Raw genomic sequence first — 13,270 nt, forward strand, 5'->3', positions numbered from 1 at the left:
TTCACTGTGAAAAGTGCCCGTGAAAATACACTGTTCCTGTGTATCTGTTACAAATGTCATTTAAATCCGTGTAGACGGAGATACGTTTTTGTATTCGCTTTCTCCATTAAACACGAACGAATAAAGTGGTATTCTATCCTACAAGTGCCTAGATTACGATATAAACATACACTTGTATAAATTTATCTACAGATCCCTGATACACAATCAATTATTAATTGAAGTGGCTGTAGGTTTTATCGTCGACAACTTAGTGCGATAGTCGTTAATTATAGTCGAATAACACTCGGCACGGGATTTAAAACGCTGCTGCGATCGTCCGCACTCTTGGAACACTTTTATCTGGAGTAACGCTTAATGGTGCAACAATTTCGCTGGATTCTCGCGACGCGACGCCTTTGTTAAAATATGCAGCATGTCACCACCGGTGACGTCACTCTACTATACTCAAAATATTATAACGTTCGCCCGTTAGCATAATAAAACGAGCAACGCTACAGCGCCGCATTAAGCTGCACTAACGAGGTGTGCGAGGGAATCAAATGTCATTCACTTTGTTTTATAGTTTACCCTCAAATACCTTGCTTTTGTGCCAGCTTTGGTCATTTATGCTTTTAGTTTTTATGTTTAATACAATTTGCTGGACAATTAGACTGACGAGTTTTCCTTTTTGTTTTATCTTTCGAAGCAACTGTTTTTTCTTGCGATAAGAGTTTGGTAATTTAGTATAAAAAAAAAACAAATACACCATCATCAATATCATCACAACAGGTCTAAAGCAAAATTGCAACAAAAGTTGATTGTCTACAAACTAAAGAGAAACAAAAGTTTTGTTAGGAATCAATTCGCCGTCATCATTTCGGAAGTGACAGGATCATTGAGAAAAAATCGTCAGGAGATGTATTCGACCCGGCGGATGTGTTTGACAGTCGGGCCACATCGCGACCTGAACGATTTACATATTACGTGACACTTTTACGGAACTCGCCATTGACTCTAGCCTGATAGACTGAGACATGAAGGCGATATTGTTTTTCCAATGTAGCGCCCCATTCCGCCAGCCCTTCAGAACAGAACTGTTTTTTTATTGATACTGAAAATTCTATGAATGTCTTACACCCTTATGCTCACGAACGAATTACACTTTTACCTCTCGCGTTTTGTGAAATAAATTGAGTTACGTTAGTCAAAGATTATTGATTAAATTATGTGAAAACATGTTGCGCTCGACGCCAGCGGTGAGATTAAATTATTTAACATAAAACGAGCACAAGACGAGATTTGCACCTTTGAGACGGCGTGCGTATGTCATTACAAACATAATTTTATCCCAGCTATTCATCTCGAGCCTTTGATGTCATTATACAAGTATTATTAAACTATAAATAGGTATATGTCAGCAAATGTTTGATCTAATCGTGCCACCACTAACGACCTTTGAAAATATTTCCCTGGATATTCGCCTCAATACCCCACATAACCAAGTAAGTTTCGTTAATAAACATGCATTGTATAAGTAAACATAAAGTATCAATCAGACCGTTTCGTATAGGAAGCAGTATTCGATTTAAAACTTAATCTTATTAAAAGTTGCGAAGGCGAAGTCGGAGCGAGTGTATTACAACAAGCTACGGCTATGCATTCCGGCTGCATTTGCTTAAAACTTGTAAATATTAAGCGAAAATTCTAGCCTAATTGGCTAGCGGCTGTACTGCAACTGAGGAGAGTTTGTAGTCCCACTTGTTCGTAATACAATCGAGAGCTTATTGGCTGTTGATTTATAAAGGCATAAGTTTGAATAACATTTAAACAACCTTGTTGCTTTGTTATTCGAATAGTGTATCTTTTTAATTGGCTATAGTGATTAGAAATCCTTCCCTCAATTTTTAAAACATCCGTATATCTAATCATGATCGCAATAAATATTTTTAAGTTTGGAGATTGAAAAACTATTTTAATTCCTTGAAATACGTGTTAAACCTTTACACAATACTTCAACACTATTGCTTCTATTCTCAGTGAGTTTACAACTACATGTCTAAGGAGTATTGTGTCATACGTGCAAATAAAAGTAGGTAAGGCAGTAATTTAAAAAGCATAAAATACTTTAACACTCATTGACTGAGTCTTGACACCGGTGATTTTCTGAACATAAAATAAAGATTTATTCCTTAGAAGATCAAGTCTAGACTATTCTTTTGTTGTTTGTGTAATAACAACCTAACTATATTTTATTTAAATCTTATAAAAGCCTAACTGGTTCAAAGTTAAGTCCTAGTGATTATTAAGTAAATACAATAGACAAAATAAACATATCGCACAAAAATCGAAAACTATGTTGCCACAAAAGCAAACAAGAAAATTACCCATGCACACGTGTCACGCGTGTACGACAAAAACAAAACGACATCGGTGCAATATAAGTACAATTGATTGCGCCTATTCGATATATTTTAACTATGGCCAAAAAACATCACGGCCCGCAACCAATTTAGAACGTGACACCGTACCGATACGTGAACAGATGACTTGTCCATTTGTTGCAGTGATGTCCTGAACATATCGGCTTCGTTTAATTGAGCTATTTGTGTTAGTCCGCCGTGACAACGCCGCAATGTAACTTTATAACGTCCCGTTGTTTACCTGTGATTTATTCGCTTTACTCATTGGCCTGATGACGTGTCCTAGCTGCTTGCTTTCCATAAATTCAATCGCTTCTGCCGATGACGTCACGGGTCAATATTTAATGGTTTTTGTATGCGGTCTTACATAAATATCGCGCTTATTAATGAACAAGGTTAAGTACACACTCGCACACCTATTAATATCTACTTGAGTCGATACACAGACGGTATTCATTAACCATAATTAAAACATTTATCGGCAGACGGACTAATTACGTTCAGTTTATTTTCAAACAGTATTTACCTGTAACCTAATAACCTTCAAATCGATATGACACCCAGTTTCCTTCGAAACGATTGCTTCAGTAATTCTGTAGATAAAGTTAACTTCTATTTATAGCTTCTAAATGATAGCAGTTGCACCTTCATTTATTTCGTCTAGCGAAAGCCAACTATTTGAAGTTCGACGAAGGAAGACGTCGGGAGTCCTCTCCTGCTGTCTGAAACTTCCTGTTCATTTGCTCTGAGCTTCGATAGTTTTCCGCCTGATTTCGGATTGTTGCAAATTTAACACAGACTCAAAGCAAGCACTTCTGATCGCAAAGGCACTAAATTAGCTGTCAGTTCAGAAACTGTCCGGTGAGCTAGAATTATTTAGAATGTTATAACTAGTAATATTTAGATAGTAATACTTGGATACTTGTGGGGTTTGAAGATTCTTGGTCGTTGGACTAGAGCAACTTCTTGTTAATTATACCTCTCTTTTTAAGCGTGTTAATCAACTGCAATAAATTAAGTATATTTTTATATTTTTGTATCAGTGACAACACTTAAGTAGATAAGTGGATACAATGTCATTTTTTTCTTTATGACATTCGTGTATTTAAGCAGTTATAACTATTTTGGCACGTTCATATTATTGGGACAATTTTCTACCAATATGTACCTAAATCGAAATATCTTATACCGATAATTCACAAGTAGGTATTTAAATAAATATTAATGTTAACTGGTAGATTCTTACTATTTTACGGTTCAATGCAACTTTAGTTCAGTTTAATTACCAGTGATATAAAAAATTGTATTTTATTATTATTATTTATTTATCTTTAAACAAATAGGTAGGTAACTTATTAACTAAGCCCCACAAAACCGTTGCAATGGTTTGACTGTGGGGTCGATGAGTCTCTAGACATAGTTACTATCTTACTTAAATGTACTTATTACTAAATATATATAATAAAAACATAAATGAGTCACACACATGTGCACCACATACACATAGACACACACAAAATATAGACACATACATACATACGTACAAATATATGCGTGTACATACACATACACATACATACACGCATACGCATATGCACACGCATATATATACACACATATACACACATAAACATACAGTACACATATGTACGACTCATAATATTTCTAAATAATATAATTTTAATTTACGTTTAAATCTATTTGTGTTTGTTTCATTCCTTATGTCTGCTGGCAGATTGTTCAATAGATACGGTATTCTCTTATTTAGTGTTTGTATACATCCGCTAGACCAAAAAAAAAATTGTAATAATAATTAGTTTAAAATTATATTTACTTGTTATTCAATATGCATGAAGTGCTAGTGTTCGTTTTTAATTGCTATTGCGTATTATGTAATCTATTTTTTAACAGTATCAACATTTCTTAATAATCCTACAATACTACAATAAATAAATAAAAGTCAGATTTTATTTAAAGATCTTATGACACGTGAACAGATTTAATTGATGTTTAGCCTACTATAATGCTTATAGCCGGGTTCACACAAATCGTTTGTTGTTAAAGACAAGCGCTGTTCAATGAATATCCAAATACCGATCATGTTTACAAAGTGACTAATTTAATTTATTATATTCTGGTGATTAATCAAATACTCGTAATATTGAAAAAGCGGTGCCTTTATCACTAGTCGTATTCATATACTAATAAAAATGGTTAAGAGCGAGTTGGAGTCGCAACAGGATTCCTTACAATTTGGCTAAATAAAGGCTAAATAAATTGCAACGTAAACTGGTCACCCGTCAAATTTACAACCGTTTCAAAGGTTGATTAACCACGATTTTTTTGTTTCTTTGTTGGTATAGCCACAGCGGTAATACATAATATTAACTGTCTAGCCATGAGGCCAGGGTTCATGATATACAGCCTGTTGACAAACGTGCGGATAGACGGACAGACAGCGTAAATAAAAACATCAATATCGTAATTCTAAAGATTCTTTAATTAATTATATAATGTTTTGTTTTGTGGTATGTCACAATTCAGTTTAGTTTTCATAAGCATTTTATAAAACACGTCGTTGTAAACATAGCACTATTCAAGAGAGCAAAAGGTATGAAATAAATAATATGTTTGTAGTATTCAGTAGAAACGCGAAAGGGGCTATTACAGTGTCAAGGGTAGGCGACAGTGAGGTTTAGAACGGGGTTTTAGGCGCCCGTGTTCGGGGCACCGGGGAAAAGTGGACATGTTTATAATAAATATAATTAATTATAATAATATATTTCACATCTGATTTCGTTTTTTAGGTATCGTTTTGCAACATTAATATTGTCAAAATTAGGTCTTCCACAGAGTTAAAGTTTTTTATTCGATTTAATTTTTACCATCCATGAAATCGGGGTTTTACCTTAAAGTAAGTATTTTCACCACTGTTTTATATAATCGAACTCCTTTTGTAATAGATCTATGATTATTTAACGATACACTCCCGACTATTTTCGGAACCAACCAAAGGCCTTAACTTATCAAGGAACTAGTCGGGCAAACCCGATAAATACGCGTGAAACATCATTTAATGATTAGTCATCCTCACAAAAGTTACTACAAAAATATCTATAATGAAAAAAGAACGCTTGAGCGAAACATCTCGTCAAAACATTGCGGTTGGTGATTTCAGATATTGAATATTCATAAATACGAACTTAGTTATGTTTTTGATTAATGTCTGACTTTTCGTCTATAAACTTAAAACAGACAAAGATTCAAACATCTAATTTAGGGATAATCTAAAGATTACACAAGATAATCACTTTAATACAATCCCGAAAGATTTATCGGCACCCAACATAGTCTAGAAGCAATAATTCTCTTCTAAAGGGGAACTAACAAGGATTGTAAGGAGTGTTTCATTTAGTGTCGCTCCACCCTACGCAGGACAGGTGTCTCGCTCTCCGCCACAATAAATAGCTATTTACCAGCGAGTGCGGCCTGCGGTCCTTGGCGCCGGAAGGTGTTCTCAATTTGTCGCCCGGAATGAGATTGTCGCCGCTTTCAGTATTAGGTAAGTGGCTTTTACATTTCACTTTATACGACCAACATTGATTTTGATTTTCTGGACTAATGCCCACTGACGGCTGGAGTACAGGTGCAATTTAGGAAATGTGTATGTTATTCTATTTTGGAATTTAGATAAATTCTGGTAGAACTAACAACGATTTCACCTATTTAGAGTACTTTTGATGTCTTGAATTTATCAATAAAAGGTAGGCAATTTTTTACATTTTTGTGGGTACTTCCAAAATACCTTACATCTTTTATGAAAGTACTTCTCGGTGTTTTTGTAAAGGTTTTTCATAGTCGGTAAAACCTGCCTGTTGTTAGTAGGTAACAATACATTTAATTACAGAAATCTTAATTATGATTTAGTTAATGGCAATAAAAGGTATTTATAAAACTAAATAGTTACGCGGGACTTTTGTTTACGACCTCAGAAAATAAAACATTAACCCCAGTTTCACCTCCAGACTAAGTGCTTATTTTGAAAGATATCGACGTTGGCATTCTACGTAAACTAATACCTATTTTGTAAAGCGATGGGCCGCGACAGCCCTGGTAGCAATGACTTTTTAAATTATACCCTTCAACGTGCTTCAATCGTGTTTTGTTTTTGCGAGTATTACGTATGGAATATCCTGTTTTAACAGAACAACATGAACCGGTTTCGCGTCTGCCAATCATGATCATTTTCTGTGAAACAAATGATCAAAGATAGACGTTATGCGAGCTCTATAAAACATTAGTTTCATTGAATATGAATTTTAATGAAATGAAGTGTTTAGTGTTAGTGTTTTGTGCTATTTCCTTAATAAATATTGTGTGTTGTGCACCCGGATATCAAAATGTCAAAGGTTAGTTGTCAACTACTAATATTGACTGTTTCAATAAAGTGAGAGGTTTTTGAACTTTGTAAACGATGTCATGTTATTGATAATGGATGCTAAACGTTTGTCCTGTCGATAATTATAATTATGAAGTGAACATTCATGCATATTTATAAATTTGTAGCTCATAATGCATCTTTTATTTATAATTTAGCATATAACTAGCTGACCCAGCAAAAGTGGTTTTGCCGAATATATTTTTTCTAGTTGATTGTATTTTAATGCCACATGATAAAAAAAATCGGTCGAACCGTTTCGGAGGAGTACGGTAACTAACATCGTGACACGGGAACTTTATATATTAGAAGATAATTAATTATGCCTTGATTTAATGAGTTGATTTACTGATTATTTTTATTTGAATAAAAACATGTTAATGTGGTTTTTGGTTCATTTGTTTCAACGTTATTACTATACTAACGTTCATAACAAATATTGAACAATCTATGAGTTAATGACGGCTTTTAAGACGATTAGATTAGTTAGATGTTATTCTCAAGCGTACGAAATAATAATATATTGTTTTTTATCATTCCATGAGTACGTTCAATGTTATAATATAGTAGTAAATAAATATGAAAATAACTTTCAGATGTTCAATATAAGATTTACCTAATATTTTTTTGCGATAAACTTACTTATTCTTTGCTCACCAGAATCCGAAACAAATAGAGAAGGGGCAAACATTGGCAATAATGTTGTTCCGAAATCATCAGACGAACCACCTCACCAATTTCAACTAAACCCACAAGAAAATCAAGAACCTATTCCGTATCAGCACCATGGAGGGCCATATCCCAATGGGTATAATGGGGGTCTATACCTAGGAGGCCATCTGAGGCCTTTTGATAGACCACCGCCACCACCACACCATGATTTCTCACCACCACATTATGGCGTATCACCATCCCACGAGAGAAGAATTCGTCAAGATATTGGACCACAACCTTCTCCCCGTTACGGTAGACCTCCACGCTTTTACGGCAGACCTTATCCACCACCATTTCGTGGTGGACCCCAACCACCACATTTTGGTGGACCACCACCCCACCATGGTCGAGGTCCTCGCCAACGTGGGCCACCACACCGCAGGGGTGGACCGCCATGCCATGCAGGTCCCCCCTACGGCAGGCCTCCACACCATGGCGGGCCACCGTACAATGGCGGACTACCGTACCATGGCGGGCCACCACACCACGGAGGACCACCGCCCCACGGCGGCCCACCGCACCATGGCGGGCCACCACATCATGGTGGACCACCACACCATGGTGGACCACCACACAATGGTGAGACACCATACAGCAATGAAGAAGATACTTATGATAAAACAAATGACAATAACAATAATCAAGATAACGACAAGCAGCCGAATACAAATGGAAATCAAAATCAGACACAAAATAAACCAAGTACCACCACGACCAAACCTTCCACTTCTACTACTGAAAACGTGAAGGATGATGAATATGATCTGGACATAAGGTTTGGAGATACAACTCAGAAGCCTAAGACTAAGAACTTTATACGATCACTATCTCATGTTTATTTTCAAGCCAGTGCTGTTACACCCCAATACTGATGAGAAAAATTGAGGCAATTAAATTTGTAGTATGAAATATTTACTAGTTGAATTTTTACTAGGTAAATATATTTAAAATACAGACAGCAACTGGATATAGTTAAATTATTACAACAAAGATATTGCTAATGCATACTTTAAAGTAAAGAAGTTGTTGAATTCTATAATAATCATATGATCAAATTGTAACCATAACCACTTTGTGGTTACCTACTTAACTGAGAGACAAGTGTTGCTATAAATTCTTTCTAGAGTTTTTCTGTCTCGAACACTCGTATTATTTATATCCATTATTAATAATTATCTCAAAAAACTAATAATAAACGTTTCACATTTACGGATTTGTACTTATTTCAAGTTATTTTAAACCCAGTTACTGTTTAAATCTGTATGAGTCATCTTTATGTTCTGTACTTTACAAATGACGTCATTAGTAAATTTGCTTTAACTACTTATTATTGTTAATGTTTTTATAATATAATATGATCTCAAAAACAATACTAACTGTCTATCTAAGCATGAACAATAGATTTATATAATTATTTAAAATCTTTGATCGTTACATCTTTCCATAAAAGAAAGAACCTGATACATAGATAAATAAAGCAATGCCCAATACGTCTAATTTTATATTTTGACAGATTACACTTCTTATTAACACATATTATAGAACACTTAAACAGAAGAAGAAAATTCTAAACGTTAATGCTTAATAATTATAAACAGTTACAAACATGTCGTTAAACATTAAAAACACGTAAACATTATCCAAAGGTGGGTTTGCATCTTCCATCGGCAGTTCTCATGTAGCCGGCGAGACAGCCACCAGAAAAGTTTTCTCGGCCCTTGTCATCTTTGTCTACAGTCGTAGTGGCATTTTTGGCCTCAGTTGGTACACTAGCCTGAGTACTTGTATTAATTATAGATCCAGGAGTCACATCCACAGGTTTATTCCCCCGAGCCGCACCAGCTGTTTCACCATTATCTTCCACAAATACAATGTTTGATGACTCCTTATTCCCCGCAGATTTGTCACTCGGATTGAAAAAACTCTTCACATCTTGCCTAATTTTATTTGCCGATGAATTAATCGATCCTCGTACATTACTAAACAGTTCCTTTAGGTTTCCATTAGCACAGTTGTATTGAGAAATTAGAATCAAACAAAATAAAATATTAATTGCTAATTTCATTTTGTAATCCGGATTGTCTCACGTCTTCTAAGATAATTTTCTCGAAACTGAAGTCTTGAGGTTGACTATAGTACATAAGATAACTTCATTGACCTTATATTTATTATCTTCGCTGTAATATATTCCAAGTATCGATAAAAAAGCGACGTTAAAAACGTCCAATAAATTTAAATCATTAAATGTTGTTATTTTTCCTATATAGGTCTTGTTTTCATATTGAAGTTTCAAATTGCGTACATTGTGACACCACCTGAAAATAATTGGAATTAGCTAGCTATAGCTTTCAATAAAACTTTTACCTTTCTATATGTTATTTAAAATTAAAATTTATTTTAAAATCTAATCAATATGTTTTATTACTTTTTACATTTTTGATAAAATGCAAACATATCAAAATCAAGTTGGTAATAGAAATAGATCGTGAACTCATCTCACAGGTCATGGCCTACATCGTTATTGATAAGCAAATCACAAGGTATGAATAGACACATAAATAACTCATTGAACAAAATAATAAAACATAAATTACCTCTAAAGTCTCATTCTGCAGTTTCCTAGTAGATCACGTTTCTGGCCGTAGGGGCATCTCAGTTCCGGTACTCTTATAATTTGTCCTGCTTTTGTCAAGTTTTCAGGCTGCTCCGTAGACGTCGCCATTCGAATTTTTTCGTGAAAATTGAACACAACACGTGCTTCAGCTAGGAAACACATACTCAGCACAGTTACAGTAACAAGCAACACAAATTTCGCGTCCATTTTAATGTAATGCATTGAGCATACTACGTCGCAATTATACTTATATATAGTTTATACGACGGTCACCATGGTTGTCTACACACGCCGTTAATATCCATGACTGTACCGCTGCTACACCTCTCCGCGTTAGGCGGTACGTCAATCATTTTAGTGTCCGACTTGCCACCATCTGACTCGCCTGAATTTTTCTCCCGCTCACTTTTAACTGTTGTTGTTTCTGGTGAATGTATAAATGTGTCTTCAAGGTCTTTGATAGGGTTCCGGAATATCTCGAGTAAAGTCTGTCCCGTAAACGATTTGGTGGCAGCACAAGCCAACAAGTTGACCAGGAAACTAAACACAATAAAACGTGTCGACACCGAAGTCATTTTTCAATACTAAAACATATCGTTGCTCGCTGTGCGTTTATCAGCCAACAATTACCAGGCGGCTATTACCGATACGATAACGTCCGCAAACATGATTTTAATTATTATTTATCTCTATTGAATTCGTTTATTATATTTGTTTCCAAACTCATTGGCTCATTAGAATTCCGACGAACTTTTAGTCACTTGTAATTCCGTGTGCTTAAAACAGTTGCCACTATTTGCCGATCAAATAGAACTGATGTAACACGCACGATCCGCCAGCAGCGTACATGAACTGATCTGATTCTAGTCATCAATTGTCGGAATGTGGGCCATTTCTAAACTACCGCTTGGCCTTGGTGATTTTCATCACTGTAGAATAGAATAATTTAAATATATTACTTGATAATTATGTCTATGTAATTCTGTCACATTTTAGAATCTCCAGAAACGTATTGTATTGAATAAATTGTTTTTTTTTTGTATTTGCATATACGCACTATTTAACACCTTCGATCTACAGATTTAAGTATGGCCGTACTTTCTGTAATTCTTCATTTAACTTGCTGCTATCACAATCTGGATGCATTTCACAATACAGATGAAGCCATCGCACCATCTGCTTAGTCTTGTCGACGCGATGAATCAACAAATTAGAATCGATGTCAACCAACTTCGACTTTATTATCACATACTTGTGGTACTCGTCATTGTCAAGTAATGTTTCAAAGTACGAGGTATCTTTTGGCACGAGCAAGACATATACTAAATCTGTCTTTTCTTCGGATTTTTTCATGAAATCTAAATCTGGTTGCTTTTCAAATCCCTCAGTAGGATCAACTTTATACAAATTCATCACATCTTGGAAGCCTCTTCGTAAAACAAGCCCATGACTATGAGCAGCAAAATATAAAATTACAATCGTAAATAAAATTTTCTCCATCACTATTTCTTTAACGTCTGTCTAGCAACTGTGAGAGAACATGAATATCTGAGTCTGTTGACAATCAATACAATTCTCGCCGCAAAATATGTCCGTCGCAAATAGGCCACTTGATCTTATTGCGCCAATTGACTTCCATCAATTCTTCTATTACCAATTGAGTATAAAAAAGTATGGCTACAATTGTTGTTGTATAATAGCATACTGTCTGGTAGTTATTATATGACACGCGTATACGTTCCTATGTCTGATGATCAATCTTCTAGTCTATCAAGACAATTAACCCTAGTTTATACCCAAATTATGAAAAACAGACAGAGCATTCACGTCTCTTGTGAATATTCCACAACGATTACAGGTTATTCCAAAATGTGTAAATCCCGAAAGAGTCCTGATAAAGTTAAAGCATCAACATTATTATAAAACAAACAGGTCCGTGATTTGAGTAGCTATGTAATAACTACCTAATTGATGATTACGCTGGCCGAATAAAGGGCTCTCATAGTTCATCATGCTGAAATCCTCGTTAGCCGCTCCCGCAATACAAATTCGCTTCAGCGATTTCATTCGTTTTCGTTTCGTTTCGGTACAAGATAGACCTATTTTTTGCTGGGAAACTGACCATTTGTACTGTGAAGTTTGAGTCCTTTGATTTGAGTAAGACGACCTTTTTACTGTTCACAACAAAGCAGCTTTTAAAATTATTTTGCAGTTTTAAAACCTTTTTGTAACCCTGGAAGGATTGTATGAAGCTATTTGTTTAATTGTTTTTTTATATAAAAACGAGCTGTTTTTATTATATGTAGGTATTTGTTAACATTTCAAAAGGATTTTAACTTTTGTATATTATTCAAATTAAGATCTTTAATTATCAAACGTTGAAGTCCATTTCAAATATTGTCCTTAAAAATGCTTTGTAGAGTTGTTATATGAATATAGTTCGAGTCAATACATGAGTGTTTAACAAAGGCCCGTACAAACGCTAGCTGGCAACATCGGACACAATATAAAAGAATATGCCATGTCCTTTGTGCCATAACTGACGCCGTTGAGTGAAAAATGCCACTCACTGGTTTGCACATAAAGGCATTTCGTGATTAAAATACCTACCTCTGGGTATAATATTTTAATTAAACGTAACACGTTTACATTTATACAAAATCATACAAAAGTTAGTTTGACGCTAGCGATATTGTGACGTTGATAATAATAACGTTTACGTTGTTAATAAATTAATAATAAATTCAATGAATAGCAACAAAGAGAATGATAGCTAGTAATAGTACATTGTGTTGCATTTTGTAATACAAACAAAAGTGTATCTAATTTATAGAATACTGATAAACGGATCACAATTATCTATATTAATTAAATAAAGTACTTCTGTATTCTATTGAAATGCAAGTTTAGCAGTATCATAATTGATTTAACACAAATTTTATGCCAATAATTTAAAATGTTTTACTTTTTGACAAACCTTCTTACATATTTTTTTATATTCCCATGTAATTTCACAACAAAAAGAGGATTTTTTAATTGCTTATATAACCAGTGTGTGCTTAGACTAGCTTTAGATAAAGATTAGCAGGAAACAGGTTACAC

The 13,270-nt window shown here is 34.7% G+C and overlaps 2 protein-coding genes across 3 annotated transcripts; one reads left to right on the top strand and one right to left on the bottom strand.

Annotated features, from left to right (window-relative positions):
* Nucleotides 1–4,079: 4,079 nt before the first annotated feature.
* LOC113508338 (formin-like protein 20) lies at nt 4,080–8,763 on the top strand. 2 transcript variants are annotated; one of them, XM_026891312.1, is made up of 2 exons: nt 4,080–5,964; nt 7,501–8,763. In XM_026891312.1, exons 1-2 carry the CDS (start codon nt 5,937–5,939, stop codon nt 8,424–8,426), a joined length of 954 nt encoding a protein of 317 aa, XP_026747113.1. In that variant the 5' UTR covers nt 4,080–5,936; the 3' UTR covers nt 8,427–8,763. The 2 variants fall into 2 exon arrangements, with proteins under 2 accessions (XP_026747113.1, XP_026747112.1); XM_026891311.1 differs by lacking the exon at nt 4,080–5,964 and adding an exon at nt 5,977–6,811.
* Nucleotides 8,764–9,042: 279 nt separating this feature from the next.
* LOC113508346 (plasmatocyte-spreading peptide-like) lies at nt 9,043–10,562 on the bottom strand. Its single transcript, XM_026891323.1, has 2 exons — nt 10,149–10,562; nt 9,043–9,869 (listed from the first exon to the last, which is right to left on the bottom strand). The coding sequence occupies exon 2, from the start codon at nt 9,617–9,619 to the stop codon at nt 9,191–9,193; it is 429 nt and encodes a 142-aa protein (XP_026747124.1). The 5' UTR covers nt 9,620–9,869; nt 10,149–10,562; the 3' UTR covers nt 9,043–9,190.
* Nucleotides 10,563–13,270: the final 2,708 nt, after the last annotated feature.

Source organism: Trichoplusia ni, chromosome 2 (assembly GCF_003590095.1).
Source record: "Trichoplusia ni isolate ovarian cell line Hi5 chromosome 2, tn1, whole genome shotgun sequence".
Classification (NCBI taxonomy): Eukaryota; Metazoa; Arthropoda; class Insecta; order Lepidoptera; family Noctuidae; genus Trichoplusia; species Trichoplusia ni.